Source organism: Canis lupus, chromosome 6 (genome assembly GCF_003254725.2).
Source record: "Canis lupus dingo isolate Sandy chromosome 6, ASM325472v2, whole genome shotgun sequence".
In the NCBI taxonomy this organism is placed as follows: Eukaryota; Metazoa; Chordata; class Mammalia; order Carnivora; family Canidae; genus Canis; species Canis lupus.
The window spans coordinates 68,726,667-68,754,479 of record NC_064248.1 but is presented as its reverse complement, the minus strand read 5'-3'; the positions used below and the strand labels follow the sequence as shown (position 1 = coordinate 68,754,479).

The following is a 27,813-nucleotide window of genomic DNA, read 5'->3' as shown; positions in this document are numbered from 1 at the left end:
AAAGAAAAAAATTATTTGCTAAAAGACTATAAAGTATGTTTTGATTGTTTTCAAAAACTTTAGAAAGTAGGTGACTTACTAAATCCAACCATTCCATCTGGAACTTTGTATTCTTCTGTCATTACAGACCTGCTAACAAATAACAAAAACTAACATTTTCCTTCAAATACAGAGAATTTGTTTACATATAACAGGTAATCTGATAGATATTGAAGTCTAATGGCTTAAACCAGATTTTCAGGCACATATTCGTAGTCAAAATATACCTTGAGTAGTTCATGTCAAAATCTGAATTAAGGGGACACATATCAAATGAGGAGGGTATGGTAGATGAACAATCTGAAGAAATGAGCTACAGAGGGTTTGGGGTGGAGTTAAGGAACTGTTTTCTTAATCATTTTCATTCACTTTAATTCTTCTAATATGTAGCTAATTCTACTCATCCTTCCAAATTACAAATGTATATCCAAAGGAAGTGGAGGGAAATAAATATACCGGAAAAAAACAAACAAAAAACTGAAGACACATATTCACTATACACCAACTTGGTTGTATTTTTAGGGACAGTTCAACTAAAACTTGCAAATACTCTTTAAAAAGCATTTCACTATACCTTTGTTGCTGGTGCATCGGTGGTAACTGTGTTCCAAAAGCTACCAAAAAATCAAAAATAAAAATTAAAATTTAAGTTCACACATATTTAACAATCAATCATATCAAGCAATACTAAAATTTTTCCTGAACACACAGACACCACCTTTGAGAGTAAAATTTTATGCAGAATACTTAAATCAACATTGACAGTGGGCAAGAAAGTCAGTGAAATGGCAGGTATCATTAGCAATGAAACAAAGAAATTGTGCTTTCTTTGCAAGCTTAGGTTAAAATTTGGAATTATAAAATAAATTGGATATAAAAATAATTTAGTAAACAAACCTTATTAATATATACCTGGCCATAAATGAAGTGGGAGATTACGAAGACATTCTAAAATACTCATGGCTTTCAAATAACTCCAAAGACACCCAACAAAAACCAGGAACAAAACTCTGATACTAAAATTCAGTTACTTTAGCTTTTAACTCATTTAAAATACTTACAGTCATTCTGAGGAGCAACTTTCTTAGCATCTGGTTGATCTGCAAAATTAAGAGCCTTTTAACTTTTTGCCAATAAGTACAAATAAAAGACTTAGCTAACCCGTGCCCAAGCAAGAATAAATATCAATGTAAACACTTAATCAAAATAGCTGAGGATAACTTTATTATTTGAACCAAAAGTGCCAAAACTTATCCCAAACTCTTAGTAATCAATAGAAACATTACATTTCTTTCATTCTTTTCATGTTTAAAAGATGCACAGACATTTTTAAAAATTATTTTTCACTGTATCAAATCACTGACCTTTAAGTATGTTAAGCACTTTAGAATGATACAAGACAAAGTATTTAGGTCCATTACTAGCAAAATATCACATGCTAAAGGCTAATGATGCTTCCCACTGTAGAAACTGAAGACTGGAAGAAAAACAGAACCTATCAAAATGTGAAAATTTGACATATCAAAAGTTGAGTGTATCTGACAGTGACCACAAGGCTATGCAAAATAAATAAATAAAAAAATCACATTACAAGGCAATCTCAATCTAAACTATTCTATTGTTCCTAACCAAGCATTTCACAGCATACACTTCAGCAGAAAAACTCAAAGCAACTACATGACTACCTTCATCTACATCCTTTACACAGATGAATACAATGCATACCTTAGAATAGACAACCTACATCTGAAAGTACTACATTTTCCTCCCCCCTTCAAACTTAAATGATTAAACATCAGAATGTTGTGCAGCAAAAATTCAGACACATAATCCAAGAAATATTTGTGTCCATTTAAGAATCCACTGGTTTATTTCACGTTTACATACTAAACACAGGTAATAAATAAAAATTCCTGCCTTTAAAAGGAGAGGGCATTCCCTCCCAGTGTGTTGTACTGCTCGGACTTGTCCAAGAGCCATCTACACATAAAATAAAAAGAATACATTACATACAACATCTGAAGCATCATTAGCTCATTTTTTTGTATATTAAAACCTCACTATTAATGTGAAAGACACTTAAATAAAAGGAAACCAAGTACACCTGGTCAAAAGCTACAAATACATTCTATAGGCTCATTCAGAATCCTCCTTAAAAAAATATTAAATAAATAATAGGTCAAAAAAAAGTATCAAAGTTCATACATCAAATCTAAAACAAAAAAATACTTGCAGACTTCTAAGTTCAGAAGCTTCAACAATTACGTTTTTTTTTTAAATACAAAGCACTGTAAATCTGTTTTAAGCCACATTTTGAGTTAAACCTGAAACACAAAACAAGGTACTAAAACAAAAAAAGTAACATAAAAAAGGTATAACCTACAACACACTAGAGTAGCAAACTATAGCAACATCAACCTTTAAAGTGAAATCTGAAAATAGCAAAACAATGAAAACATAGTATATAAAGATTAATTCATGTATGATGAGAAAAACCAGTGAAATGTCTTCTAAACATTTTATAATTTTGTTCTTTTCAGTATATTAACAAGATGTCTGTGCAAACTGTCAATCTGGCACAATCCTAAAAGAGACAAAATGTTGTCTAAGGCAAAACTGGCTGATTGACTCAAAATTTTACCTACCTTGTCTAAGGTCTTTTTTTCCCCCCTTTCCTTCTGAGGCCAATATAAACCTTACAATTTTAGAAACCTTATTATAAAAGTAATGAATGCTTCAATAAAAGAACATTTGAAAAATACTGAAAAATCACCTTCACCTAAACCTGTGTATAAAACAATTAAAATACTTATGACTATAACTTACCTCCGTCTTCCAAAGGTCTTTTTTGTCCCCCATAACCATAGTCATTTGAATTCAGTGATGTACCAGCATCACCTCCAATTTTTGCTGCAATCTTAAAAAACAAAGGGACACCATCATTAACGATAAAATCATAACTGCTATACACTATTCAGTGTTAAATTTCCTCATACATATATATATTAAACATACGTATACTATAAATAGAATTTGAAAGAAAAACAAAAATTGCAGATCAATGTTATTACTACCATGAATACCATTAATAACTTCAAAGAGTTAAAATAATCATTTGGAATTAAGCTTCTGATTTCTAAGAACAAATAAAGTAGTCAATCAGGAATCTTCAGAATCAACTGACCAAATAAATAGCTTTGAGGAAAATCTGGGTCCTAATTCTATCTTTTCCATGGCTCTCTCCCATCACTCTTCAAAAAACTGTGTGGTAGGTTTTGATTGCAAGAGAATGCAAACACCCTATGAGATTCTAAGGCTGTGTTTTCTAATAAGGTGGATGCTAGCCACACATGGTTACGGAGTACTTAAAAACTGGCCAGTCCGAATTGAAATGTATGTATTAGGATACTGAAAACTTGAATCAAACATAATGAATGGAAAGCATCTCAGTTTTTTTCACATTGCACACAAGTCAAAATGGTAATATTTTGGGTATGTTGCATTAAATAAGATATGGGACTTGCATTATATTTCTATCAGACAATCCTGTGCTATGGAAACATGGGAGGGTGGTGGGGGAAAAGCCTGGGAAGCTATATCTCTAAGAAAAGTCTCAGCTACAAAACCATAAATCATATATCATGGTTAAAGACTTTTTAGAGTAGGGCAAATAATCACTTGCGCTTAACTATAAACAACATTACGTAAAAAATTGTAGCCTCAAGTCACAAGGTAGGACACAACCAGTGGATGTTTTCTCCATTTTTCTATGAAAGGAGAAATGAACTAATGTTGCTGAGTGCCAGCAATAGACTAAACTTCATACTATATATTTTACACTCATTTTGTCACTGAATCATCACAACAATCCTAGTAAGACAGAGATCCATTTTACAATAGAAAAAAATCTCAAGAGGTAACTTAACATGGGTTACATAGTAAGTCAGTGATGATGTCCCAATTTCTACATAGCTCAATGCTAATTACTACAAGGGAGTAGTCACCGAAGGTGAGTGATAGGTTCATTAGTGTTCATTATTCTGTTAATTTTATATCTGAAATTTTCCATGGTAAAAAATTACACAGAAAAATCAAACTTCTGGTGCCTAGAATTCCCCTAAAGGGATCCTGATATGGAACTAAACCAACTGTTCCATGCTTCATTATAATTACAAAACTGGAGAGGATAAGTATATTCAACAACTCGAGTCTTAAAAACCACTTACGAATCTATCACTTAAAATTGAATATATATACATATATATATGTATATATATCAGTTCCCATATGCCAACTGTACTTCTTATGGTTTCTAGATTTCTCTCTTTCTTACAAAGCATATCAGGAGTAAATATTAAGATGCTTGACTTAAAAAAGGCTTTGGGAGTGGCACCTGATTGTCTCAGAAGAGCATGCAACTTTTGACCTCAGGGTCATGAGTTCGAGCCCCAAGTTGGGTGTAGAGATTACTTAAAAAAAGAAAAAAACTTAAAAAAGCTTTGGTCAATCTAACCTCCCGTAATCATCCTTTCACTTTCTCAAAAGCCTGTTTTGTGTCTGAGTATCTAACTAAAATCTTATTTTCTGAAAGGTTTCTTCATCACAGCTGAAAACAACTGCTTTTCCATCCTTAAGTTTTAAAAGGCCTAACATTTGGATTGTTCCTTAGAACTTAAATACACTGCCTGGCGTTGACTTTAGAAAGAATTTTAGGCCAGAGAAGATAGTAACTACTGATGATCGGAAAATGGTTTAAGCTGTGAATACCTTCTGCAGTTGGCTTTTACAAATGCTGCAGGAGTTTGCAGAGCAGCACTCCTTGAACTCCAAGGAACTTCTGCATTAGAGAAAGGATACTTACTTATACCTCCCTATTATTCACTGAATAGTTCTAGAACTATTCAAATGAAAATGAAATGTTGATACTTTGTTCACTCAGAAGAATTAACACCATTTCAAAAATTCAGAAACAATACAAAAACATTAGAGAAGAGCTCTTAATAAAAACATTAACCATTTTTATAACAATATTGTCCTCTCCTACAATAGAGAAACTAAAAAAAAATCACAATCAAGCTTTGCTATCCTGTCACAAAATGTATAAACAGGCACCTGGGTTGCTCAGTCCGTTAAGCGTCTGCTTTCAACTCAGGTCTGAGGGTCAGTCCCAGGGTCTGAGGATAGAGCCCCGAGATGGGCATCCTACTGAACCTGGAGTCTGCTTGTCCCTCTCCCTCTGACCCTCACTGCTGCTCTGCTCCCCTCCCCCATATTCTCTAATAAATCAAACCCTACTCAAGCACTACTTTTCAGCAGAGATTAATGGTAACTGAAAAGTCAACAATTGTATTTTATAAAATTTTCATTGCATTCAAACAACATAATGCAGTCTGAATCACTTTTACAATCAAGGAAGAGATTTCAAGAATACATGAGAATTTAAAAACTAATAGCTGTTTAGAGGCTAAAGAATCAGGCCTGATATTCTTGTTTAATTTGTGCTCTACCAAATATGGATTCCTAGTTTGATTCACTTCTATCTTCCCATAATGTCAAGGGGAAAAAAAAGGTAGAAACATACATTTTGATTTTCCAATGTTTTGGAGACAGAACTGGTAAGTGGTTATTTAAGTGTGATCACCAAAGAATCCCAACCCCATCCTTTTGAGTTACAGCTTGAAATACACAAATATAAATCTCTAAAGTGTACCGGCTGGAAACCCTGAACTAGAGTAGCAATCTGGTGCCCCGGTGCTGAATTTAGCTCAGAGAGTATTTAAAAATCTGGAAATTTCACATTAAAAAAATAAGTCACTGGGATTCTCTGGAAAAATGATTGGGCCATTTGGTCTAAATTACCAGATGGCAAAGTGAGCTAGGTAGGGACCAGGGACCCTAATCACTTGTCCTGCATTAATGAAGAACTGTCCAGTTAAAAAAGCCAGTAGCATCTCTTTTAGTACTCGGTTCTCTGAGGGCAAGAAGCTGTTCTTAGACCTCTTCCTTCCAAGAACAGCATAACATGCTGGACAAAAAAAAGAAACTTAAGATTAGATGGGGATTTGGGAAATACAATCTGATGCTTTTAATATACTTTAGGTAAAAGTTCGGATATTAACCTAACTTGTTCTCTTGTTCCAAGTATTCCTCCCTGTATTCCATTTCTATCTCTCAGACAAGCAGCTACAACTGACATAAGCATCTTCAACTGTAATCAAAAGGGGAAATTCAACTCAAAAGCTAAATTTAAGCATCTCAGGCTAAAGATCAATTCTGAAAAAAATAAATAAGTTATTACAGCAAGACATCTGTAAAGAATCATTATCATTACAGCAAAAACATTGAGGCAAGTGACCTATTGGCATAAAAAGAGTACAAGAAATCCAGCTTGAAGACAATTTCTATATTTAAAAAAACCATCTAACACAATTGGGAAATTACAGCTTAGCCAAATAACGAGGTCCAGTTTTTAATTAAAGCATGGTAACCCAAAGTCTTTCAGAAGTTGTATCCAACTGTACTCACCTCTATTTCCACCCTCTTTCCCCCAACCAACATTATCCTCCAGCGACTTCATTTCCTGGGTTCCTGTCATTCCAAAAAACCCCATACCTTTGCACATGCTGCTTCTTTTTCCACTGCTCAAACTTTCACTCATTCTTTAATGCCTTGCTTAAAATATCAGTCCTTTGGCAGTTAAGCACCCCACTCTTTGGTGTTGTATACAGTGCCTGACTCACAGCTGGAACTCTATAAATGTTTACAGAATAAGTGGATAAATTAACGGTGCCGCTTTTGTCTACTCCTCTCTGAAAGTATTAATCAGATAGTACTATCCGTTTGCGTTTGGTTCCTTGACTACATTATCACTTCCTAGAAGGCAGAACTACAATTCACACAGTAAAAAGATCTCTTAGGACCTAAGTACAGTGTGTAGCACAGATTAATTCAATACACTGGTTGCACAAAAAATAATTCAGGTGAGTCTTCCAACCCAGTCTACTAAAAACCCGCTAACGGTTTCTACCACTATACAAATGTTTCGGTCGCTATTCTAAAAGCGTTCAGAAGTAATCAAATTCAGGCGAAAGAGTTGCACAATCGGTATTAATGGTGACTTTTTGTTGACTACATCTGATTATAACCAAGTACAGGCAAGTTACTTATAATGTGTTCCCATGATAAAAAAAAGCCAGCGCTTTTGTTACATTATTACAGATCTTATGCAGCTTTGACTCCAACGATCCTGTAATAGAACTGGACGGTGGGAAAAAAAAAAAAAAGTTAACGAAGTTACCTCCCAACGCACACAGAAAACAGACCACCAAATGAGTCTGACTGCCGTGGGCCTAACACTGTCCTCCAAATCTAGCCCCTAACAGGAGAAAATGTCGTAACGAAGAAAATAAAGTCGCTTTCCCTGCATACAATTCCAGGCATACCAACAACAGACATTTTAAGTCCCAGTCACTGTAAAGGACTATCTAAAAGTTCAAATCAAGAAGTCTTCGAATTTCCTGAAGTAAATCTTTTTTTTTTTTCCTTCTTTCTTTCTTTAAAAAAAAAAAAAAAAACAGCTTCCGTTTAGGGAAGAACTGCCTTCGGGGCAAATGTACGCAACCTACGTAATACAAAGAGGTCTGGTCAGTTTACGACTCTGAAGTGAGAGGCAGATTCAAATTGAAACTTCGGGTATAATGGGCCCGAAGCCATTTTGAGAAATAAACGGGCGAAAGGGCCGGTGGAGCCAACCCACTGACACGCAAACCCTGCCTGAGGACGGAGTCCACGTCGGGATCCCAGCGCCGCCTTACTAAGCCTCTTCCTGGTCGGCGTGAGCTTCACCTCGAGAGCCCCAACGGGCGGCAAGCTGGCAAGGCGGCTCTCCTGACACAATCCCCCCCGGCCATGGCTCCTGAGGGCAGACCCTAGTCCTCTCCCAGACTCATTGCCAGAACCTTCCGCGTTATTGTGTGAGAACTACGCGCGCTCGATCCCACGGAGGACGACGTTCGCTCTGAGGGGGGAAAAGAAAGAAAGAAAGAAAGAAAAAAAAAAAAAAAAAGGAAACGCCAAGCTAACTCCTGAGAAGGCGGCGCGACTGCCGCAGAAGCGAGCGAGCGAGCGAGCCCGAGAGCCATCTGCGCGAAACGCGCGTCGCGGGTTCCAAGTGGCTTAAAACCCCAACGAGCACAAAACCCGAGTTCCAGGCGCCCAACTACCACCGGCGTGGGGAAGCACGAGTCTCGTCGCATTTCAGAGGCCGGAAGGGCACTTCTTCCCTCTTCCTCATGCGCCCAGAACTAGCGGCCTACTCAGCCGGCGGCCAATTACCGCGAGCGGTCGCGATCCCGCCGCGCGGACCGGACTTACCTGCCGTGCTCTCTGCAGCGCATCTTTGAACGCATCGTTAACGCCGCCGCCGCCGCCGCCGCCGCCTCCACCACCAGCTGAGCCAGAAGAAGGCGGAGGCACTGTTGAGTAGTCTGCCATGTCTACGCTACAGTGGCCGCTGCCGCTGCCTCGCAGAGACCTTCCCTCAGCCAACTGCTAAGAAAGAAAGAAAATGGCGGCCGTCGAGGCTGTATCACATTCTTGTGCGACCATCGTGCCGTAAAGGGGCGGAGACTGAAAGGAGAAAGTCTCGCGATGTTTTGAAGCAACGAACCGGTGTGGGTGCGTGTGTGTGGGAAGGTAGGGCTGGAAGAAAAAAAAAAAAAAAAAAAAACCTAGGGAAAGTCAGAGGGATGTCGCGAGGCTTGTGTTTAAGGTCTCGCGAGACACGGGGTTTCTTTGGCGCCTCCTCTACGCGTATTCTCTTGCCGCGGCCGTGCGGCTAGTACTTCCGGGGTGGCGCGGGAGGCACGCGCGGTGACCCTGCTTGCCGGAGTTTCCGAAGCTCGGAAGAAAAGAGTCGCTGTTTTTTATTGGTTGCGGCCTCGGGGAGGGACTGGGGGGTGAATTTTCCGCCGGGGGTCATTCTGTGTATCCGTGGGAAAGGGGGGTAACGTCGGCAGGCGTAAGGACGACGCGGCCGCGTCTGGAGAGCGCCGCGCCCGGGACGCCGCGCGGAGATGCTCGCGAAGCCGCCCTCCCGGCCCGGCGGCACCTCGACCTGACTCTCAGGGTAGCCGAGGGTCCCTGTGCCTTGCTTCTAGGTGGACAGGTGTGTTTTATCGCCAGGTGGGCATGAAGTCAGGCTGGAGGCCGCCTTATGCCTCGGGCTGATGTGGATGCTTCGTTGCGGTGTGGATGAGGCTGTGGAACGGAGACCGCCGTTTCCCTTCTTAAAAAACGTGATTGTTCCTAAAATCTCGTCACCACGCGTGGTAACCTAGTGTTGTGTGTGTCCGGGGGCCAGTTTAACGGAGGTCACCGTAGGATTAACAACAACATCCGTTTTCTTTATTTTTCTTTTTTTTCTTTCTTTCTTTTTTATTTCCCCCAACATCCGTTTTCTGGACTAAAATCGACTTTGTGTCTTTTTAAAAATAGTGTGCCCCAGCCCCGGGGCCCAGGAGAACCCTGTTTACCGTAGGACGCCGTTCCCGGTGGTCCTCCCGGGACTGACTTCCGGTACGTACTTCCGGTTCCCCTACTTCGGTTACCGAGTAGTTTGAGACCGTCCGGAGCGTTTGGTGGCAGGACCTTTACTGCTTTACTAGAAATCAGTAGTTGCAGACTCGTTGAGATGCTTTAGGCGTCGATCGAAGTGATGCCGCTCCACCCCCTCCCCCACCCCCAATGCCTTTCTTTTTTGGTAACAAAGACTGGAGTAAAACGAACTTTACCAACTCTGGCAGTTTTGTGTTTGGTGACTCGGGTCAAAAAAAAAAATAGCACGTTTCCCATTGCGAGTGTTCGGGGTCTTTGGGGTGGACTGTCCACCAGTGAAACCCTTCCTACCATCTTAGCCATCTACAGCTTCCATTATCTATCTCCTTAGATTTGGAGGGGGGCGGATTCGTATTAAAGCAGTAAATGTATTGGACTACGGATGGAAAGAGAACTGGCTAAAAAAAGAGAAAAAAAAGACTAAAAGCATGGTTGGGGCGTATTGCTGGACAAAAATTTTTTCAGTTGTGTTTTGAGAAAGTCTGTCCAACAAATGATACTTGTTGATCAATTGGTTTTTCGCATTTTATCAATTAGACCTCTACCAGTCAGTCCTGACCAATGCAGAGTTGACCACAGAGTGATAGAATTTACTTCTCCACACAAATTAGCTTTATTTCAGACAACTTTAGTTGTCTCTAAATAATGAAAGGAAAAAATAAATTAAAAAAAAATAGTGAAAGGAAGGATCTTCGTCTGTAGTTTATTTGTAGGCTCTCCTGGAACCAGGGTGGGAACCAGTTGGGATTGGTTTAGGTCAGGATTTCTTGACTTCAACACTATCGACACGTTTAACCAGGTGATTCTTTGTGCTGTAATAGGTTTAGCAGCATCCTTAGCCTCTACCTAGATGCCAGTAACATAACACCCCCTCCCCCCACATACCACCACACGCTCAATTGTGACAGCCGGAAATGTCTCCAGACTTGGCTGATGTCCCCTGGTAGGCAAAATCATCCCACCTTAACCACTGGTCATCAGCTTTCATTCCTGCCCCTTCCTCTCCATTGGAAAGACCCATTTACCATACTTTCGTGGTAATGTTGCAAATTCTATTAATTTCCATTTAAACTCTGCCCAAGTTATCATCACTTCAATCTTGGATTATAATAGTGTTCTACTTGATTTTTCTGCTTCTACTCTTAAATCTCCACGATTTGCTTTTTCAAAGTATGAAGTTATAGGTAATAGACACGCAAGGTCTCAAAAGTAACAAGCACCTGTTACCAGTACTTTTGAAGCTCAAGCCTCTACCTGATTGTATAACAATTGTTTTCATATAGCAGCTTGAATGATTTATTTAAAACAAATCAGATCATCTCACCTTTGTCTTCTTACTGCACTTTTTTTTTTTTAAGATTTATTTATTTCAGAGAGAGTGTGCGCATGGTGCAGGTTGGGATAAGGGCAGAGGGAGAAGGAGAGAGACGGCTCCCTACTGACTGGGGAGCCCAACACTAGGCTGGGTTGGATCTCACGACCCTGAGGTCATGATGTGAGCTGGAGCCAAGAGTCAAACACTTAACCCACTTAACCAACTGAGACACCCAGGTGCCCCAAGTATTGCCCTGTAAATCCTATCTCCTTTTTTTTTTTTTTTTTTTTTAATTTTTTTTTTTTTTTTTTTTTTATTTATTTATGATAGTTACAGAGAGAGAGAGGCAGAGACACAGGCAGAGGGAGAAGCAGGCTCCATGCACCGGGAGCCCGATGTGGGATTCGATCCCGGGTCTCCAGGATCGCGCCCTGGGCCAAAGGCAGGCGCCAAACCGCTGCGCCACCCAGGGATCCCCTAAATCCTATCTCCTGAAGTGGTGTAGGGGTTCCCTAAGATTGGACCACTGTCTCTAAACACTCCTCTCTCATTCTTCACTCACCTTGCTGTCCAAGATACTTTCTGCCTTTGGGATTTTATATTTGCTCTTTCTTCTTTCTGGCCTGGATGCTCTTAAAGACTTTCACACGGATGATAGATGTGTCCTCATCATTTGAGGCTCAGTTCAAATGTCACCTCATTAGGCCATCTCTGACCTCTAGTTGTGGCATTCTGCAATACCTGCAAATGTTTATAGCATTTATCTGAAATTATGTTCTATGTATTTGTTTATTGCTTCTTTTCCTTTAGAATATAAACTGGAGAACCAGGACTGCCTACCATTGACTAGTCCCTAATGCATAATCTGCGTTCTAGATGTTTGTTGAATGGATGCATATTGAAAAAAATCTGCCTCTACGTTTGAGTTGGTTTTGTGAACTTGGGCAAGTAGCTTAGTGTCTGTCTGAGATTTCTCATCTATGTTAGTGATAATAACTTGCTTTACTCTCCTCAAATGAGGTATCTGAGAGCTCTTTAGAAACCAGAAAGTACTGTGCAAATGGAAACTAGTTTTAAATGTGTAATTTGGCTTCTGGCATTTTATAATTAAAAAAGGATAACCTATGTACATATTTTGGATTGCAGCTATGTTCAAATCTTAGGTTTGATAAATCCAGGATCCATGAGTGGCTCAGCAGTTGAGTATCTGCCTTGGGCTCAGGGTGTGATCCCAGGGTCCGGATCAAGTCCCACATCAGGCTCCCCTCAGAAGCCTGCTTCTCCCTCTGCCTGTGTCTCTGCCTCTCTCTGTGTCTCTCATGAATGAATAAATAAAACCTTAAAAAAAAAAAAAAAACAGGATCCTGCAAGAGCAACTGAATTGTGGGAAAACCAACCAGTGACTTTTGATTAGGCTATGTGAGTTCTCAGTCCATTTGATCTTCTCAAAGCCATTTGTACTTTGCTGGTTACTGTAGATAATTTCATTGTAATTGATGAAATCAGGCTTTTCTTGGCTATATTCCCTTTTGCAATATAAATTTTCTTAAAAGTGGATGTATCATAGCTAATGGTCTAAAATTGGCTAATTGTGCTTTGAGAGATTGGCTGAATATTTGGCTGGATTATATTTTATAGATTCTTACCACAGAAATTAATATTTCATATTGCATCCTGAGGATGAAGCTAAAGTCAGTGTTTTTGAACTTCCAGAAGTCTAGCAGGGAGCATCTAGATTTACCAAATAACAGAGTGAAAAGATTAGCAAATGTAATAAATGTGGGGTTATTAAATGTACCGGCAAGTTTTCTTCATTTACCTTCTGATTTATTGTTTACCAAATGACTGTGATTTTTTTCTTTGCACTTTTCACTTTTGGATGTGTTAAATCTATGAAATATAATAGACTCTTATTTTTAACCTGGAGAAAAATAGTCCATTATGGCTTTTTTTTCCTCCTCCTAATCCATTATGGCTTTTTAACGGGCTTTTTTTTTTTTTTTTTTTAAGATTTATTTATTTGAGAGAGGTTGGGGGGAGGAGAGTGAGCGAAAGAAGAGAGAAGAGAGAGTCCCAAACAGACTGGTGTGTGCATAGCCCAACAAGGGGTTCGATCTCAAAAAAAAAAAAAAAAAGTTCAATCTCATCACCTTGAGATCGTGACCTAAGCTGAAACCAAGAGTGGGATGCATAACTGACTGTGCCACCCAGGCACCCCTTAACAGGCATTTTAGAATGACAAAATTGTACAGGCTTCCTGGCTCAACTTTATACCAATCACCTACCTCCTAACCAGTCTTAGCCAAAAGGATCTCATAACTTCATGCTATACTCTGTGTCATTTAAACCAGGCCAGTATTTCCTCAGTACACAGTCACAACAGATTCAGGTTAGATTTGAGGAGGAAAGTGGCCACTTCAAATTAAAGTAAATGGTCCAGGATATTGTTAGGGTATTTGATCATTAGGTTGGTTATTGGTTTAATGACCTTTACATCCCTTCTGAGTTTCTAGAATTCTATTTCAGACTAAGGTGTGAATGGAAGCAGAATATGTTAACATTTTAGAGGACAAAGTTATTAACACAAATTAACTTTGGAGTATTTTGGAGGACGACATTTTGACCAGTGTCTGAAACTGGAGGCAGCCTTAGATATGGAAAGGATTCTGGACTTGGTCCAAGAGGACCTGCATTCAAGTATAATCAATATGCTCTTTGGTAATCACACAACTTCTTCCTGTTACCAGCATACCAAAGAGAGGGCATTTTAATCTGTTTCTGAAAAATAGCCAATAGTAAGAGATAATAAAAAGTCTAATATTTTTACACTGTAATTTCTGTTTTCCCTTTTGGAAGCTACAATACTATCATCTCACTCTTCAGTTGTTTGAAATTTCTCTGATTTGGTTGCCAAATTTGTTAATGTACCCTGGTTGAAGGGCTGTAAGAAGACTGAAAAATACTAGGGTATTGCTCAATATCATTGATTTGCCCTAAATCCAGCCTTTTATCATCCTTGTCATTGTCCTTTATCCATAACTACAGAGCTCCCTTTCTGTCCGGTACACTTCCCACCTCTTTTATTTTACTGTTGCCTGGTAATTTCCATTTTTCCAGAAAGCTTGTCCAGAACTCTAAAATTTAGGGATTCCTATTTGTTGTCATGTACTACATCATGGCAATAATAGCATAATATCACTTATTGTTTGTTTGGAGTTAACCACCAAATTGTAAAGTCTGTGACGATAGGGGCTGTGTCTTTCTCTGTGTCTTCACTGCATAGCACATTCATAGCAATAGCTAATAGTGGCTAGTGCTCCATACTGGGTTTTGCCTATATTTTATTACCTAAGTGCTTTACCTGTGTTTAATTCATTTATTCTTACAATGGCTCTAAGAGGTGCTATTAAAATCTCTATTTTCTGGGATATAGGTAAGTTAACTAATATGCCCAAGGTCACACTTGATCTTAGCCAAAAGGCTGAGAAGCGATGCCCAAGGTCATGTGTCCATGTCAGTGATCTGAACCCAAGCAACCTGAGTTGAATCAAGCAGAATCTATAAAAAGTCAAGTAATGAAATGTATCTCTTTGTAATATCTGTGATGTGGTTTACAACTTAGCATTTCTTACTTGGATTTTAAAATACTTGCATTTTTATCAAGATACATGCCAAAGTTCTTCGTAAGAAGGCAGTTTTTAATGTAAGGTAACAAAAATATTACATACAAAATTAAAGAACCCTTGTGTCGTATAATATGAAAGAAGTTTGTTTTTCTGTGTTAATTGCATTGGCTGGATTAGTAACATGCCTTACTAAAGTATATATAGGATGTGATGTGTGTGTGAGAGAGAGCGTAAATGTGGTAAATATATTTGGTATGATTAGTGTTATTTTTCAAATGTATTTTCAGGGGGCTTTTGGGTTTGTAATACACATCACTAACGTAATTGTAAGCCTCTTCAAGAAAAGAATAGGATTGGACAGCCCCGGTGGCTTAGCGGTTTAGCGCCGCCTTCAGCCCAGGGTGTGATCCTGGAGACCTGGGATCGAGTCCCACGTTGGGCTCCCTGCATAGAGCCTGCTTCTCCCTCTGCCTGTGTCTTTGTCTCTCTCTCTCTCTGTCATTCTCTGTGTCTCTAATAAATAAATAAAATCTTTAAAAAGACAAAAAGAATAGGATTGCTTAATTTTTGTTTTTCCTCTGTATCATCACACAACATCTATTATAGTATTTATGCTGGTTGCATATTGGTTTCCTTTATAAAATAGCCCACCTCCCAAAAGAAACATACCAAGAGTTTTTAAATCAGTCTTCTGAAAATTAAAAGTAAAATTTTTTACAGACAAGGGTTCTTTGTGAAATAAATTTTCTTTGCCCTTCAGTGAAGGCAGAAGGTATATATGGGGGAAGAGGGAGGGGCTTGCTTAGGTGCCATTCCTAACATTACTAGATTCTTCAAATTTAATGAGAGAAGGACCATTCTTACTGTATTGTACACAAGGCCTCTTTGAATATATATTGCATTTGGCTGGTTGCTCACATTTGTTGGCAACCTGCATATAAGCAGGATCTGTCCTTTGACCAGGATCATGGGAGATACAGCATAGTGTCATAGAATATATAGGAAATTGGATATCAGTATTTAATGAAAAAATTTTAGAGCTGCCTGCCCTTACTGATAAGCCATAACTCTCTCAAGCTTCCCCTTACTATAGGAATAATGCTAAGTTGAAAATATGATATTCTTGACAGCATCTGTCTCAAAAAACTGGCCTTTACCTCTCAGTTCCTTCCTGAGTGATTTCAGTTAATTCTATAGCATACATTCCAATAATTTATAATAAAAGTGGTATATAATGATGCGGAATATAATATATAATGAAACTACAGAATATATGTAATATATATGATTTAATAATTTTTAAAAAGATTTTATTTATTCATGAGAGACAGAAGCAGAGACACAGGCAGAGGGAGAAGCAGGCTCCATGCAGGGAGCCTGACGTGGGACTCAATCCTGGGTCTCCAGGATCACGCCCTGGGCTGAAGGTGGCACTATACGGTGGAGCCACCCGGCTGCCCTGATATAATCATTTTTTTAGGCCTGTGAAAGTTCAAAAAATTTTTAATTCCAGTATATTAACATACAGTGTTATATAAGTTTTCTTAATTTACTCTGATTTAGTCCTGTATTTATTCCCTAGATGTATTTCCAAACCTATCTCCAAGACTCCTTTTGTGTGTTGCCTCAAAACCAGAATGTCGGGGTGTCTGGGTGGCCCATTCTGCTCTGGGTGGCTGCCTTCAGCTCAGGTCATGATTGAGCCCAGAGTCCTACATCATTGACCCAGCTCCCTACTCAGCAGGGAGCCTGCTGGAGCTCTCCTCCTTACTCATGCTCGTTATCTCCCTCTTCTCTCTCTTTCTCAAATAAGTAAAATCCTTTTTTTTTTTTTTATTTTAAATTGACAGACACACAGAGAGAGGCAGAGACACGGAGAGAGAAGCAGGCTCTCCACAAGGAGCCTGATGTGGGACTTGATCCTGGATCCTGGGATCATGCCCTGGGCCAAAGGCAGACGCTCAACCGCTGAGCCACCTAGGTGTCCCTTTTCTTTTTTTTTTTTTTTTTTTTTTAATTATTTACGATAGACAGAGAGAGGCAGAGACACAGGCAGAGAGAGAAGCAGGCTCCATGCCAGGAGCCCAATGTGGGACTCGATCCCAGGTCTCCAGGATAGCGCCCTGGGCCAAAGGCAGGCGCCAAACCGCTGAGCCACCCAGGGATCCCCATAAAGTCCTTTTATAAAAAGGACACAAGGGGGCAGCCTGGGTGGCTCAGTGGTTTAGCACCGCCTTCGGCCCAGGGCCTGATCCTGGAGACCCGGGATTGAGTCCCACGTCGGGCTCCCTGGATGGAGCCTGCTTCTCCCTCTGCCTGTGCCTCTTCCTCTCTCTGTGTGTCTCTCATGAATAAATAAATAAAATTTAAAAATAAAAAAGCACAGGGATCCCTGGGTGGCGCAGCGGTTTGGCGCCTGCCTTTGGCCCAGGGCGCGATCCTGGAGACTCGGGATCGAGTCCCACATTGGGCTCCCGGCATGGAGCCTGCTTCTCCCTCTGCCTGTCTCTCTGCCTCTCTCTCTCTCTCTCTCTCTCTCTCTCTCTGTGTGTGACTATCATGAATAAATAAAAATTTAAAAATAAATAAAACAAAATATCTAAAATAAATTTATATTTTTACTGTTATTTTCCCCTTATTTTATAGTCAAAACATGTTTATTTTTTCTCTCCGTGCTTAAATCATGTATTTATATGTCAGTTCCTTTCACTTCTGTTACAGTTATCTTTTACATTAAACTTTTAGCCAAATGAAGGTCAAAATTAAAAATCATCTTTTAATGATTTAATGATGACCTTAACCTGACTAACCAGTTCCATTGATCTTTTACTTAATTCAGTGCATTGGTTACAGGGAACTTTTTTAAGATATTAAAACTGAGCCTCAATTCCCTTTCCCAGAGACTGATTTAATTGGTCTATATCTGTATGTGTAACAACTTCCTAGGTTGATACTTAAAAGTTCAACCCACATTTGAGAACCACTGAAATATAACTGAAGCCTACGTGCTCCATCAGACTTTTGCTAATTTTTGATGCCTTATAGTTTGTTCTCTAGTTGTTACGGGCATATAGTCTGGAGAACTCAAGACCTAGAAGCATTTCCTGTTTTTGAACTCTATCAATTTTCTCTTGATCTAGGGGATCCCTGGGTGGCTCAGTGGTTTAGCGCCTGCCTTCATCCCAGGGTGGGATCCTGGAGTCCTAGGCCCGAGTCCCACATCGGGCTCCCTGCGTGGAGCCTGCTTCTCCCTCTGCCTGTGTCTCTGCCTCTCTTTCTGTCTCTCATAAATAAATAAAAATCTTTAAAAAAAATTTATCTAGGCTAGGGCAGTGTTTCTTAAGGGTATGTTTGAGAAACCCCGTGCATTATCTGGGGTATTTTTTAAAAATGTAGATACTTGGGTCCCACCTGCACCGAATGAAACATGTTTTTAGGAAATCTTATTTTAAAAAAACAGGCTTCTTAGTTGATTCTTAGGCTTATCAGTTTGAAAACTGCCCTCTTTTGCAAAAAAGTTTAATAAATGCAGAATTTAGCTTAAATTTTGTTTGTCCAGCCAGACTAGTACATGTTCTGAAAACAGAGATCTTGTTCTCTCCCCTTTTTTCTCTCTGTATAAGAGAGCTGGTTGAGGACTGGATCTTACTCTTTGGTTTGCCCAGTATGGTGTAGTGCTTTTATGTTGGTAAAACCTTTTGTTGTTGTTGTTTTCCTAAAGTCTTAATATAAAATTGAATTGTTATAGTTAACACTTCCCAGCAAAAGCAGAGTTCAAATTATTAAATATGTGAATGTATGAATATTGACTTTTGAGACTATAAAGCATGGAAGAGAAGTTTCACTCAACTTTTCTTAGAATAGCAGACTTGGAAAGACCTTGAAGATCATCTCGTCTGTTTGTCATTTTATGATGGAGTTAATTATGACCCAGATTGCATGAGAGCCATGCAGATTAATTACAGAGCCAAGACTAGACTCCTAATCCAGTGCTCTTTATTTCATCAAAGAACGGAAGCAGCAGTGATTGGGTTAAGTTTCAGTTGGAGGTTTTTTGCTTCTTAGGTACAAGGGGAAAAAGAATCTGCAGAACCAAAAACATCTTGATTTTTGTAATCAGGACATTTACCTTTACTTAACATTTATGTTTTGAAATAGATTACTGAAAGGATTTTTGCCAATGAAATCCTTAACTGAAGATGGGTGGGTATGAGATCTAAAGCCCACTTGGCATACAGTTTTGTTGTTGTTTTTTAGTGGAACTTTGCTTCTCTGTCCTGACATTTCCATGTCTCTATTTATAGCAGTGATCTCTTTGGAATTTGCCTTCTGATTCTGTTTGTTCTTTTATGTTGCTTCATATTAACTGATATTCTCACTTCATTTTTGTTAAAATATATTTGAAAGGACTTGCAAATGAAAAGAAGGAATTAAAATTTTTAAAAGAAACATCTGAAATTGTTATTTTTCTGTGATTTACCATAATCATTGTTCATAATAGGTCATCTAATTGTAGTACCTACTGATGCAAATACTAATTTTTCGAGATAGAATGGTAATTTATTTTTGAAATTTAAAATCATATGAAGCCTACAATAAATTTTGTTTATCCAGGACAGATAATACTATTAGATTCTTAACAACCCTGTTCTTTAAGGATGTACTTGATGTAGGTGAAGACCAAGAGATTTTTTTTGAGCCTTTAAAATGGTAAACTCCTTAAGGAACTGTTTTATTTACCTTTGTGATTAACATAATACCTGTAATCCAGTAGGTGCTTATTTATTCAATTCAACAAAAATACTGGCCATTGTTCCAGATGCTGGAGATACAATAAATAAACAAAATAGACAAATATGCTTACCCTCATGAAGTTTATCCGGGGGAGTGAATGTTGAATGAAACCATGAATCACTGTGAAGACTCCCACCTTTGTTTTCAGATCTTTGCATCAGTCTAAAAAAGAATAATCAAGGGGGATCCCTGGGTGGTTCAGACGTATAGCGCCTGCCTTTGGCCCAGGGTGTGGTCCTAGATTCCTGGGATCAAGTCCCACGTTGGGCTCCCTGCATGGAGCCTTCTTCCTCTGCCTGTATCTCTGCCTCTCTCTCTCTGTGTGTCTCTTGTGAGTAAATAAATTTTTTAAATCTTAAAAAAAAAAAAAAAAGAATCAGGAGTTATGAGTTCGAGCCCCATGTTGGGTGTAGAGATTACTTAAAAATAAAATCTTTAAAATATAATCTGTAGTTTATTAAGCAATGGGTTGAAGAGTTGGAATGGAAAAAAGAAAACTTGATCAGATCATTAATTAAACATTTACTTCCTAGTGTGCATATGTTATGAAATATTTGAAATAGTCACATAGTTGCCATTTATTGTCATTCTGATTTTCATTCACTTGTGTTCTGTTTCCAACTTTTGAGTAAAGGCCTCAGTTGCCAGCCAAGCCACAACCAGGGAACTTCATCTCAAATCATAACACTACTGAATGCTGCTGACTATGCTGGCCAGAAACTCCATATCCACTAAAGTTCTAGTTGTTTGTTTATTGTCTCTTCTTCACACCAGAGCATGAACTCCACAGAGCATCTTGTGGATTTTGGTTAGCACTGAATCCCAAGTAAATAAAATAATGTGCCACATAGTAAGTGTTTGTTAGTAAATATTAAGCAATCAGTCCCTGAGCACTCAAAATGCAGTTAATTCCCCCACATCGGTACAACCTACATCTAGTCTTCAATTACTCAAAAAATAAAAATCTTCAATTCTAATATTCTCTCAAGAAGAGGTTTTTTCACTTTATCTTATTTATTAATATATTCTATTTTTCTGACATTTCCCTTTTTTTGAATCTCTATTACTTCCTGACCTTAGTTCGCTAGTCACTTCAAGAATTCCAACTCCCATTCCCATCTTTCAATAGTGCCTACTCTAAATCCACAACTCTTAATCACTTAAAATAGACATTGGATTTAAATGAGCTTCAGTTCACCATTTGTTACTTAAGTGCTAGGTTATTTAACCTTGCCAGGTTTAACCTTTTTGAGTTTCAGTTTGTTCATTTGTATCTAAATCTGTTTTATTTTTAAATTAAATTTTATGCCCAATGTGGGGCTCAGACTCCCAATCCCAAGATCAAGGGTCACATGCTCTACTGACTGAGCCATCCAGGCTCCCCCTGAGTTTCAATTTGTTGTTTGATACCCTAAGCATGGCTATGAAAATTAAAAATGAGATATTTTAACCAGATGCTATTTCCTATAAGTAATGAAAACCCATATTAAATAATAAATTTTAAAAAATCCAGGCATAGAGTGGTCGCCCTAGGCCTGGTTGATTTAGCAGCTCAGCAATGAGATACCCATTTTTTTTTCATCTTTGTCCTCTGCCATCCTCAGCATGTGGCTTAATGCTCCTAATGATTGCATAAGGGTTGCCATGGTTCCCAGTGTTACGCAGTCATAACTAAAGTGGAAGAAGAAAGTTTTTCTTTTAAAGCAAGGAAACCTTTCTACTACTCTCTTCCCCTGGATGCCAATCGGACTAACCTTGTGGTGACCAAAGCTGAATCACAGGCTTACTCTAGCAAGTAACATACTTGGTTTTGAATAATTAAGATTCATCTCCTGGGGATAAGGGAGAGGCCCCCACCTTCCTAGGAAAGTTTTTATTACTACTGCATTTGTGAATCTTAGGACTCTGGCCATGGACCTCCCCCCCCCCCGCCCCCCATCTACATTCACTCTAGTATAATCTCCTTTAGCCTCAAGATTTTAAGATCACCTCTACTCCTAATTTTTTATCTTCTGTCTGGACTGTGTCTTATGAATAGTAGACTCATATCCAACTGCCTTTTAGATACTACCATTTGTAAGTTTAATAAGCATCTTAAACTCGGTACATCCAATATTGAACTCCCCAATTCCCCACCCCTCAGCTCTTCTATGCTCCTATATTAGTCAACAGCAATTTTGTTCTTCCAGTTTTCTGAAGCTTAAAAACCTCGTAGTTACTGATTTCTCTCACATTCCACATCTGATTCATTAGGAAGCCCTATTGACTCTACCTTTAAAATGAATTAATATCTCCACTGCTACATTATTGTCCAAACCACCTGAATTATTGCAATACATTCTTACTGGTCTTCCATCATTGCCTACCATCCTTTCCTACTCTTAATATAGAAACCAAGCAACCTGTCATTCTGAATAAAACTCCAATGGCTTCTCATCTTCCCCCCCCAAATACAAGTCAAAGCCTTTTAGTGGCCTACAAGACTCTACACCACCTAGCCACTTATTTCTCTGACTGTCCCCCACCCCATCATTCTGACACAGCTGTACCTTGAAGTTGCCTAATATTCTCTCACCTCTTTTTATAGTTGATTTTTCCCTCTATCTGTTATCAACCCCCACATATATACATAGTTTTCTCCCTTTCCTCTTTCAAGTCACTGAACAAATGTCATTTTCTCTGTGAAGCCACTTCTCACCCCATCTAAAATTTTAATTTTAATTTTCCTTAGCATTTTTAAAATATTTTATTTATTCATGAGAGACACATAGAGGCAGAGACACAGGCAGAGGGAGAAGCAGGCTTCTCGCAGGGAGCCCCAATGCAGGACTCCTCCCAGGAGGGATCACCCTGAGCTCGAGGCAGACGCTCAACCACTGAGCCACCCAGATGTCCCTTTCTTTAGCATTCTTATTTTCTTTTTTTTTTTTTTTTAATTTTTATTTATTTATGATAGTCACAGAGAGAGAGAGAGAGGCAGAGACACAGGCAGAGGGAGAAGCAGGCTCCATGCACCGGGAGCCTGACGTGGGATTCGATCCAGGGTCTCCAGGATCACGCCCTGGGCCAAAGGCAGGCGCCAAACCGCTGCGCCACCCAGGGATCCCAGCATTCTTATTTTCATTTACATTCCATATAGTAGTATTTTTAAAATATTTTTAATTATTAAGAAATTTGTATAGGAGTGCCTGGATGGCTCAGTTGGTTAAGCAGCTGACTCTTGATTTTGTCTCAGGTCATGATCTCAGGGTCCTGGGATGGAGCCCCACATGAGACTCCTTGCTCAACAGAGTCTGTTAGAGTTTCTCTCTTTCCCTCTCCCTCCCCCTCTGCCTCCCCCCCTGCTCATACACACCTGTTTTCTCTCTTCTCTCTCTGTCCCTCAAATAAAAAGGTCTTTAAAAAAAAATTATATCTTCCCCATTAGAAAGTAAAGTACATGAGGCAGGAATTTTTGTTCATACGTATCCCTGTAGCTAGAAAGGTGCCATGGCATATGGGAAGGTCCTTAAAATGTTTGTGAAGAAATTAATGTCTGTTCATCATGATTTTTTGGTTTCAGCTGGGTCCAATTTAGTAATCTTACTTGTTTCTGATGAATCTCCTTCCTGTTTCCCATAACTGCTATGCCAGACGATCGCCATTCCTGTTAGATACCCTACATTTATTCTTAGCTCTTTAGTAGTGGATGTTCTTTTTTAAAAAAATTTTAAAGAAAAAAAAAATTTTAAAGAACATTGATAGCATCGGGGATCCCTGGGTGGCTCAGTGGTTTCGCGCCTGCCTTTGGCCCAGGGCAGGATCCTGGTGTCCCGGGATCGAGTTCTGCGTCGGGCTCCCAGCGTGGAGCCTGCTTCTCCCTCTGCCTGTGTCTCTGCCTCTCTCTCTCTCTATGTCTATCATAAATAAATCAATAAATCTTAAAAAAAAAAAAGAACATTGATAGCATCTATGAACTTGTTCTTCCAAGCTCATCCTCTTTCCTTCATATTTTAAATTGGTTAATCTCAGAGCCCACTTCTCATTTTGTTCAAATTTTATCTACTTGTACTCTTGGTACCAAATCATCCAATCTTCTCTGAACCTTATCTAAGCAATAATTTCTTAAGTATTTTTTTTATATCTCATTCTTATATATCTCATCTTCCTCTACATTGTTTTCTTCTCTTGACCATTTTAAAACCTCCCTCCCTTCTTTCCTTCAGATGACTTTCTTGAAATGTTTGAATTTACTACTGCATTTTCATATCCCTCTTATTCAATTCATTGGATTCTGGCTTTTGCTTTTCATTGCCTACAGTTACATTTACTTCGTAGGATTGTTGTGAGAAATTTTTTTTTTGTGAGAAATTAAATGAGTTTATATGTGTTAAGTTTTTAGAGTAGTGCTTGCACATAGTTAATGTTTTTTTAAGTGTTTACCATGATTACCAGTAACTCTTGAAACCAAGATCACCCTTGTGAGTACTCTTCTATTATCTTTCTTGTCTTTACTATCTCCTTCATGAAATGTTCCTCTTAATTTTGGGACACCAGTGGTATCAGGATGCTTTCACCTTCAAGTAACAGAATCTCTCAAACAGGAAGTCCAATGATGAGAGGTTCCAGGATTGATTGAGAGATGCAACAATGCTATTGAGAAACCAAGCTCTTGCTCTCTACCCTCTACCATTCTCACTGTGTCACAGATGTTTACCTTCAGGGTTGTAAGATAACAGGCATCGTGTTTTCATTATCCAAAAGCAGAAAGGCAGTTCTGGGATTGGGGTTTCTCCTGGGTAGGTATTTCTTTATGGGGAGGACAGTCTGCCTAAAGTTCCCCAGAGCATTTCCCTCACCTCCCATCGACCATCCCTTACATCAATCACTGGTAAGAGGAAATGTGATTACTATGAAAGATTTAAACTAACCATGAATCATTCCCCAGGGACTGGGGATGCTCCACCTTCCTTGAGTTCATTATTTTGGAAGAAATTAGATATCTGTTAAGCTAGAAAGAAGATAGGAATGGTTGTTTGGTTCATAATCAGTAGTATCTCCCATTCCATTGTCACTTGGTCTCTGTTCCTTTTCAGTGTTTTTCATTGTCTTCTCTTGATTGATATGTCCCTTAAATGCTGGGCATCCTAACGTTCTGTCTTTGATTCTTTCAAAAATTATTCCTCTCTTACACTCTACTTTTTCACTTTTTTTTTTTTTTTTTTAGTTTTTATGTATTTATACATGACAGACAGAGAGAGAGAGAGGCAGACACACTGGTAGAGGGAGAAGCAGGCTCCCCATGGAGAGCCCAATGTGGGACTCAATCCTGGGACTCCAGGATCATGACCTGAGCCAAAGGCAGATGCTCAACCATTGAGCCACCCACCACTTGTGTTACCATATTTTCTAAAGCTTTATTTTATCTAAGACTTTTTTCCTAAGTCCCAATTCAGAATATCCAACTCTTTCCTGGACACCTTTATGCACATTCAATTCAATTAATTATTGTTGTACTAGGTTTTTGGGAGTCAAATAAACCTTTGCCATATATGATCTTACATTATAGTTGGGGAATTAGAGAAATGAGTTGTTAAATGATAGTAAGTAGGAATGCAATCTTAGCAAGCAATAACATTTACCAAGTATAGAAGTAATATAGATGAATGGGTGATTAATAGAGTGGTAGACATGTTCTGGTGGATCTCCTATTGCCCTTCAAATGTACTCTTCCTATATGCTATATTCTATACTGTCATTAGTAACCCAACTTAGCACACCTTTGTTCAGTCTAGAAACCAGGGGAATCTAAAATCCTTCAAAATCCCCAGATACAGTTGGTTGGCAAGTTTTACACATTCTGCCTCTTTTATTACTTAAATTAATTACCAATTTGTCTTTTTATATCATAGTCACACTTTAGGTCCCTGTAATTTCTCATTTCATTGACTTATTTACTCAGTAAAAGTCATTTAAATAGCAATGTATTATAAGGCTTTGTACTAGAAAAAAAAAATTGTAGAAAAAAACCCCCAAACTGGATCTCTCACGGATGGTACAATCCTGTGAGTAAGACATAAGCAAATTGATGGTTATGTAGTTGTGATAAGTGATAGAGTGGAGAACTGGGGAAAATATAGGAACTCAAGGTCAAGGGAACCTAATCCAAGCTGGCACTCAGATTTGCCCAACTAGAGGCTGAGTCTCTAAGTGGTAGTAAGCTCCATGCAGAGGGGAAAGAGTGGAATACACCCCCACCATTTCCTTTATACATACCAATGATATATCACTTCAGGAACATTACTTTGGGTGGCTGTACTTAATATCGCTGTTGCTCAAAAACAGTTTTTTAACTGACCACCATTAATTTAGAAGATTACCAGTAGTAGTATATCATTATACAGTTAGTTGATCCTTCATCATTCACCAATTCTGTACTTTCATATTTGCCCTACTAAAAAAATTTTTTTTTTTTTTGCCCTACTAAAATTTATTTATAATCCTGAAATCAGTATTTGGGGTGTTTTCTCAGTCATTTATAGGCATATGCAAATGAAGAGGCAAAGCTGAAAAAAAAAAAAGCTAATCCAGTGTTCCCAGCTGAGGTCCAACAAGGAAGGCAGTGCTTAGACTCCTTATTTTAGCTCTCATAACAAGCCTTTGTGATCTATTTAGTGCATTTTTACAATTTTTGCATTTGTATGCTTTTTGTTGGTGACTTCAATGTTCAAAGAAATGATTCAACTTAGGGCTGAATTGCTGTCTAGTGTTCCTAGCGCCTTGAGTTGTTCGATGTTAAATGAGTTGTCTTGAAGCAGAAACACACATAAAACAAGAATATGTATTGATGACTTGACTTAACCCTGCCATTTCCCTTAGGGGCAGTGGTTCCTTTAGGGGATGATGAATTATTTGGTAATTATTTGGTAATTCATCATCCACAGCAACTTCATAGAACATAACTATTGAAAATAATAAGAATCGGGATCCCTGGGTGGCGCAGCGGTTTGGCGCCTGCCTTCGGCCCAGGGCGCGATCCCGGAGACCCGGGATCGAATCCCACTGTCGGGCTCCCGGTGCATGGAGCCTGCTTCTCCCTCTGCCTGTGTCTCTGCCTCTCTCTCAATCTCTCTGTGACTATCATAAATAAATAAAAATTAAAAAAAAAAAAAGAAAATAATAAGAATCGACTATTTTGTGGATAAATTTGATTTTTGGAAATAGCCAAAAATGGCCAGGAGGGATGGGTTAGATGAGAATGGTTAAGCTGGACAATATAGAGGTATGATTATTAAAGTCTTTGTCAACCTTCTATTTTTTCTTTTAAAGATTTTATTTATTTGTTCATGAGAGACACACACACACAGAGAGAGAGAGGCAGAGACACAGGCAGAGGGAGAAGCAGGCTCCATGCAGGGAGCCTGATGTGGGACTCGATCCCAGATACTGGGATCACGCTCTGGGCTGAAGGCTAAACCGCTGAGCCACCCAGGGGATATTCCCCTTTGTCAACCTTTTAAAACATATTCCTAAATAAATGAATAAATAAAACATATTCCACCCTTGTAATAAACAAATAGCTTACTCACCACCCTAAATATTCTAGTATAGTCCCCTTAGCAGAGCTGCCCAGGTTGAAAATTAGTGCACATGTTTTATTTTACCATCAGCCTAGCTGATGTTTTGTTTTATTTATTTTTTAAAAGTATTTATTTATTTATTTATTTATATTTTTATTTTTTATTTAAAAGATTTTTATTTTATTTATTCATGAGAGACATAGAGACCTAGGCAGAGGGAGAAGCAGGCTCCATCCTAGGACCCCGGGATCACAACCTGAGCTGAAAGCAGAAGCTCAACCACTGAGCCCCACCTGGTGCCTCTGAGCTGATGTTTTATGGTGAAAGCTGCATTTAATAGTGAAAACTATGGTTTTTTAAAAGTTAAGTAGATACAATAAAATTTATTATAGTGCATGCTTAGATTTCCCTCTCCTTCTAGTCAAGAATAGCTTGTATAAAACAAAGGTTGGCAAACATTTTTGTTAAAGGCCGGACAGTAAATGTTTAGGTTTTGTGGGCCATATGCTGCAATCCTTCTACTCTGCTCTTTCACTGTATGGTGAAAGTGGTGATAGATACTAGGTACTATTTTATACATTTGTATTATAAACTCTGATACTGTTTTATCTTTTATGGCATATAACACAGTAGAGTCTCGATAACTGTTGCCTTGACTTCTTGATTTAGCTTAGAGAATAAAAAGGCTAGATTTTAAAATATTTAAAAGTCAAACATTAAAAACCACCTATTTAAAATTAAATTATTCTTGGGGCACCTAGACGGCTCAGTCAGTTAAGCCACCACCTCTTGATTTCAGCTCAGATCATTATCTCAGGGTCCTGGGATCAAGCCCCAAGTCCTGTGGGGCTCCCTGCTCATTGAG

General features: G+C 38.8%; 2 protein-coding genes and 1 long non-coding RNA gene across 40 annotated transcripts in view; 1 reads left to right on the top strand and 2 right to left on the bottom strand.

The window, feature by feature from the left end:
* FUBP1 (far upstream element binding protein 1) overlaps positions 1–8,552 on the bottom strand; it is a 40,130-nt gene extending 31,578 nt beyond the window's left edge. For 16 of the 28 annotated variants that reach the window (XR_003124424.3, XR_003124427.3, XR_003124423.3 and 13 more), the window contains exons 1-6: positions 8,413–8,552; positions 2,866–2,956; positions 1,957–2,019; positions 1,101–1,139; positions 614–653; positions 80–132 (exon numbers count right to left, since the gene is read on the bottom strand). Coding sequence is in view for 23 of the 28 variants with exons in the window: in XM_025417895.3 (XP_025273680.1) it covers positions 80–132; positions 614–653; positions 1,101–1,139; positions 1,957–2,019; positions 2,866–2,956; positions 8,413–8,532 (406 nt within the window). In the remaining 5 variants the exon portion in view is untranslated. The remainder of the gene's footprint in view (positions 1–79; positions 133–613; positions 654–1,100; positions 1,140–1,956; positions 2,020–2,865; positions 2,957–8,412) is intronic. The other 12 variants (XR_007411576.1, XM_025417901.3, XM_025417906.3 and 9 more) reach the window with 3 other exon arrangements.
* Positions 8,553–8,587: 35 nt separating this feature from the next.
* The window catches only part of DNAJB4 (DnaJ heat shock protein family (Hsp40) member B4), a 44,844-nt gene continuing 25,618 nt past the window's right edge, over positions 8,588–27,813 (top strand). The window contains exons 1-2 of one of the 10 annotated variants that reach the window (XM_025417927.3): positions 9,016–9,205; positions 9,535–9,615. The gene's annotated coding sequence lies outside the window, so the exon portion shown is untranslated. Of the gene's footprint in view, positions 8,734–9,015; positions 9,206–9,528; positions 9,616–21,039; positions 21,185–27,813 lie in introns of those variants that run through there. The other 9 variants (XM_025417929.3, XM_025417928.3, XM_025417930.3 and 6 more) reach the window with 9 other exon arrangements.
* LOC112641019 (uncharacterized) lies at positions 12,958–21,020 on the bottom strand. Of its 2 annotated transcripts, none has more exons than XR_003124429.3 (3): positions 20,957–21,020; positions 19,460–19,551; positions 12,958–15,126 (listed from the first exon to the last, which is right to left on the bottom strand). It is a non-coding gene; the product is annotated as an uncharacterized LOC112641019 (long non-coding RNA). The 2 variants fall into 2 exon arrangements; XR_007411577.1 differs by having other exon boundaries at positions 19,460–19,743; positions 20,957–21,019.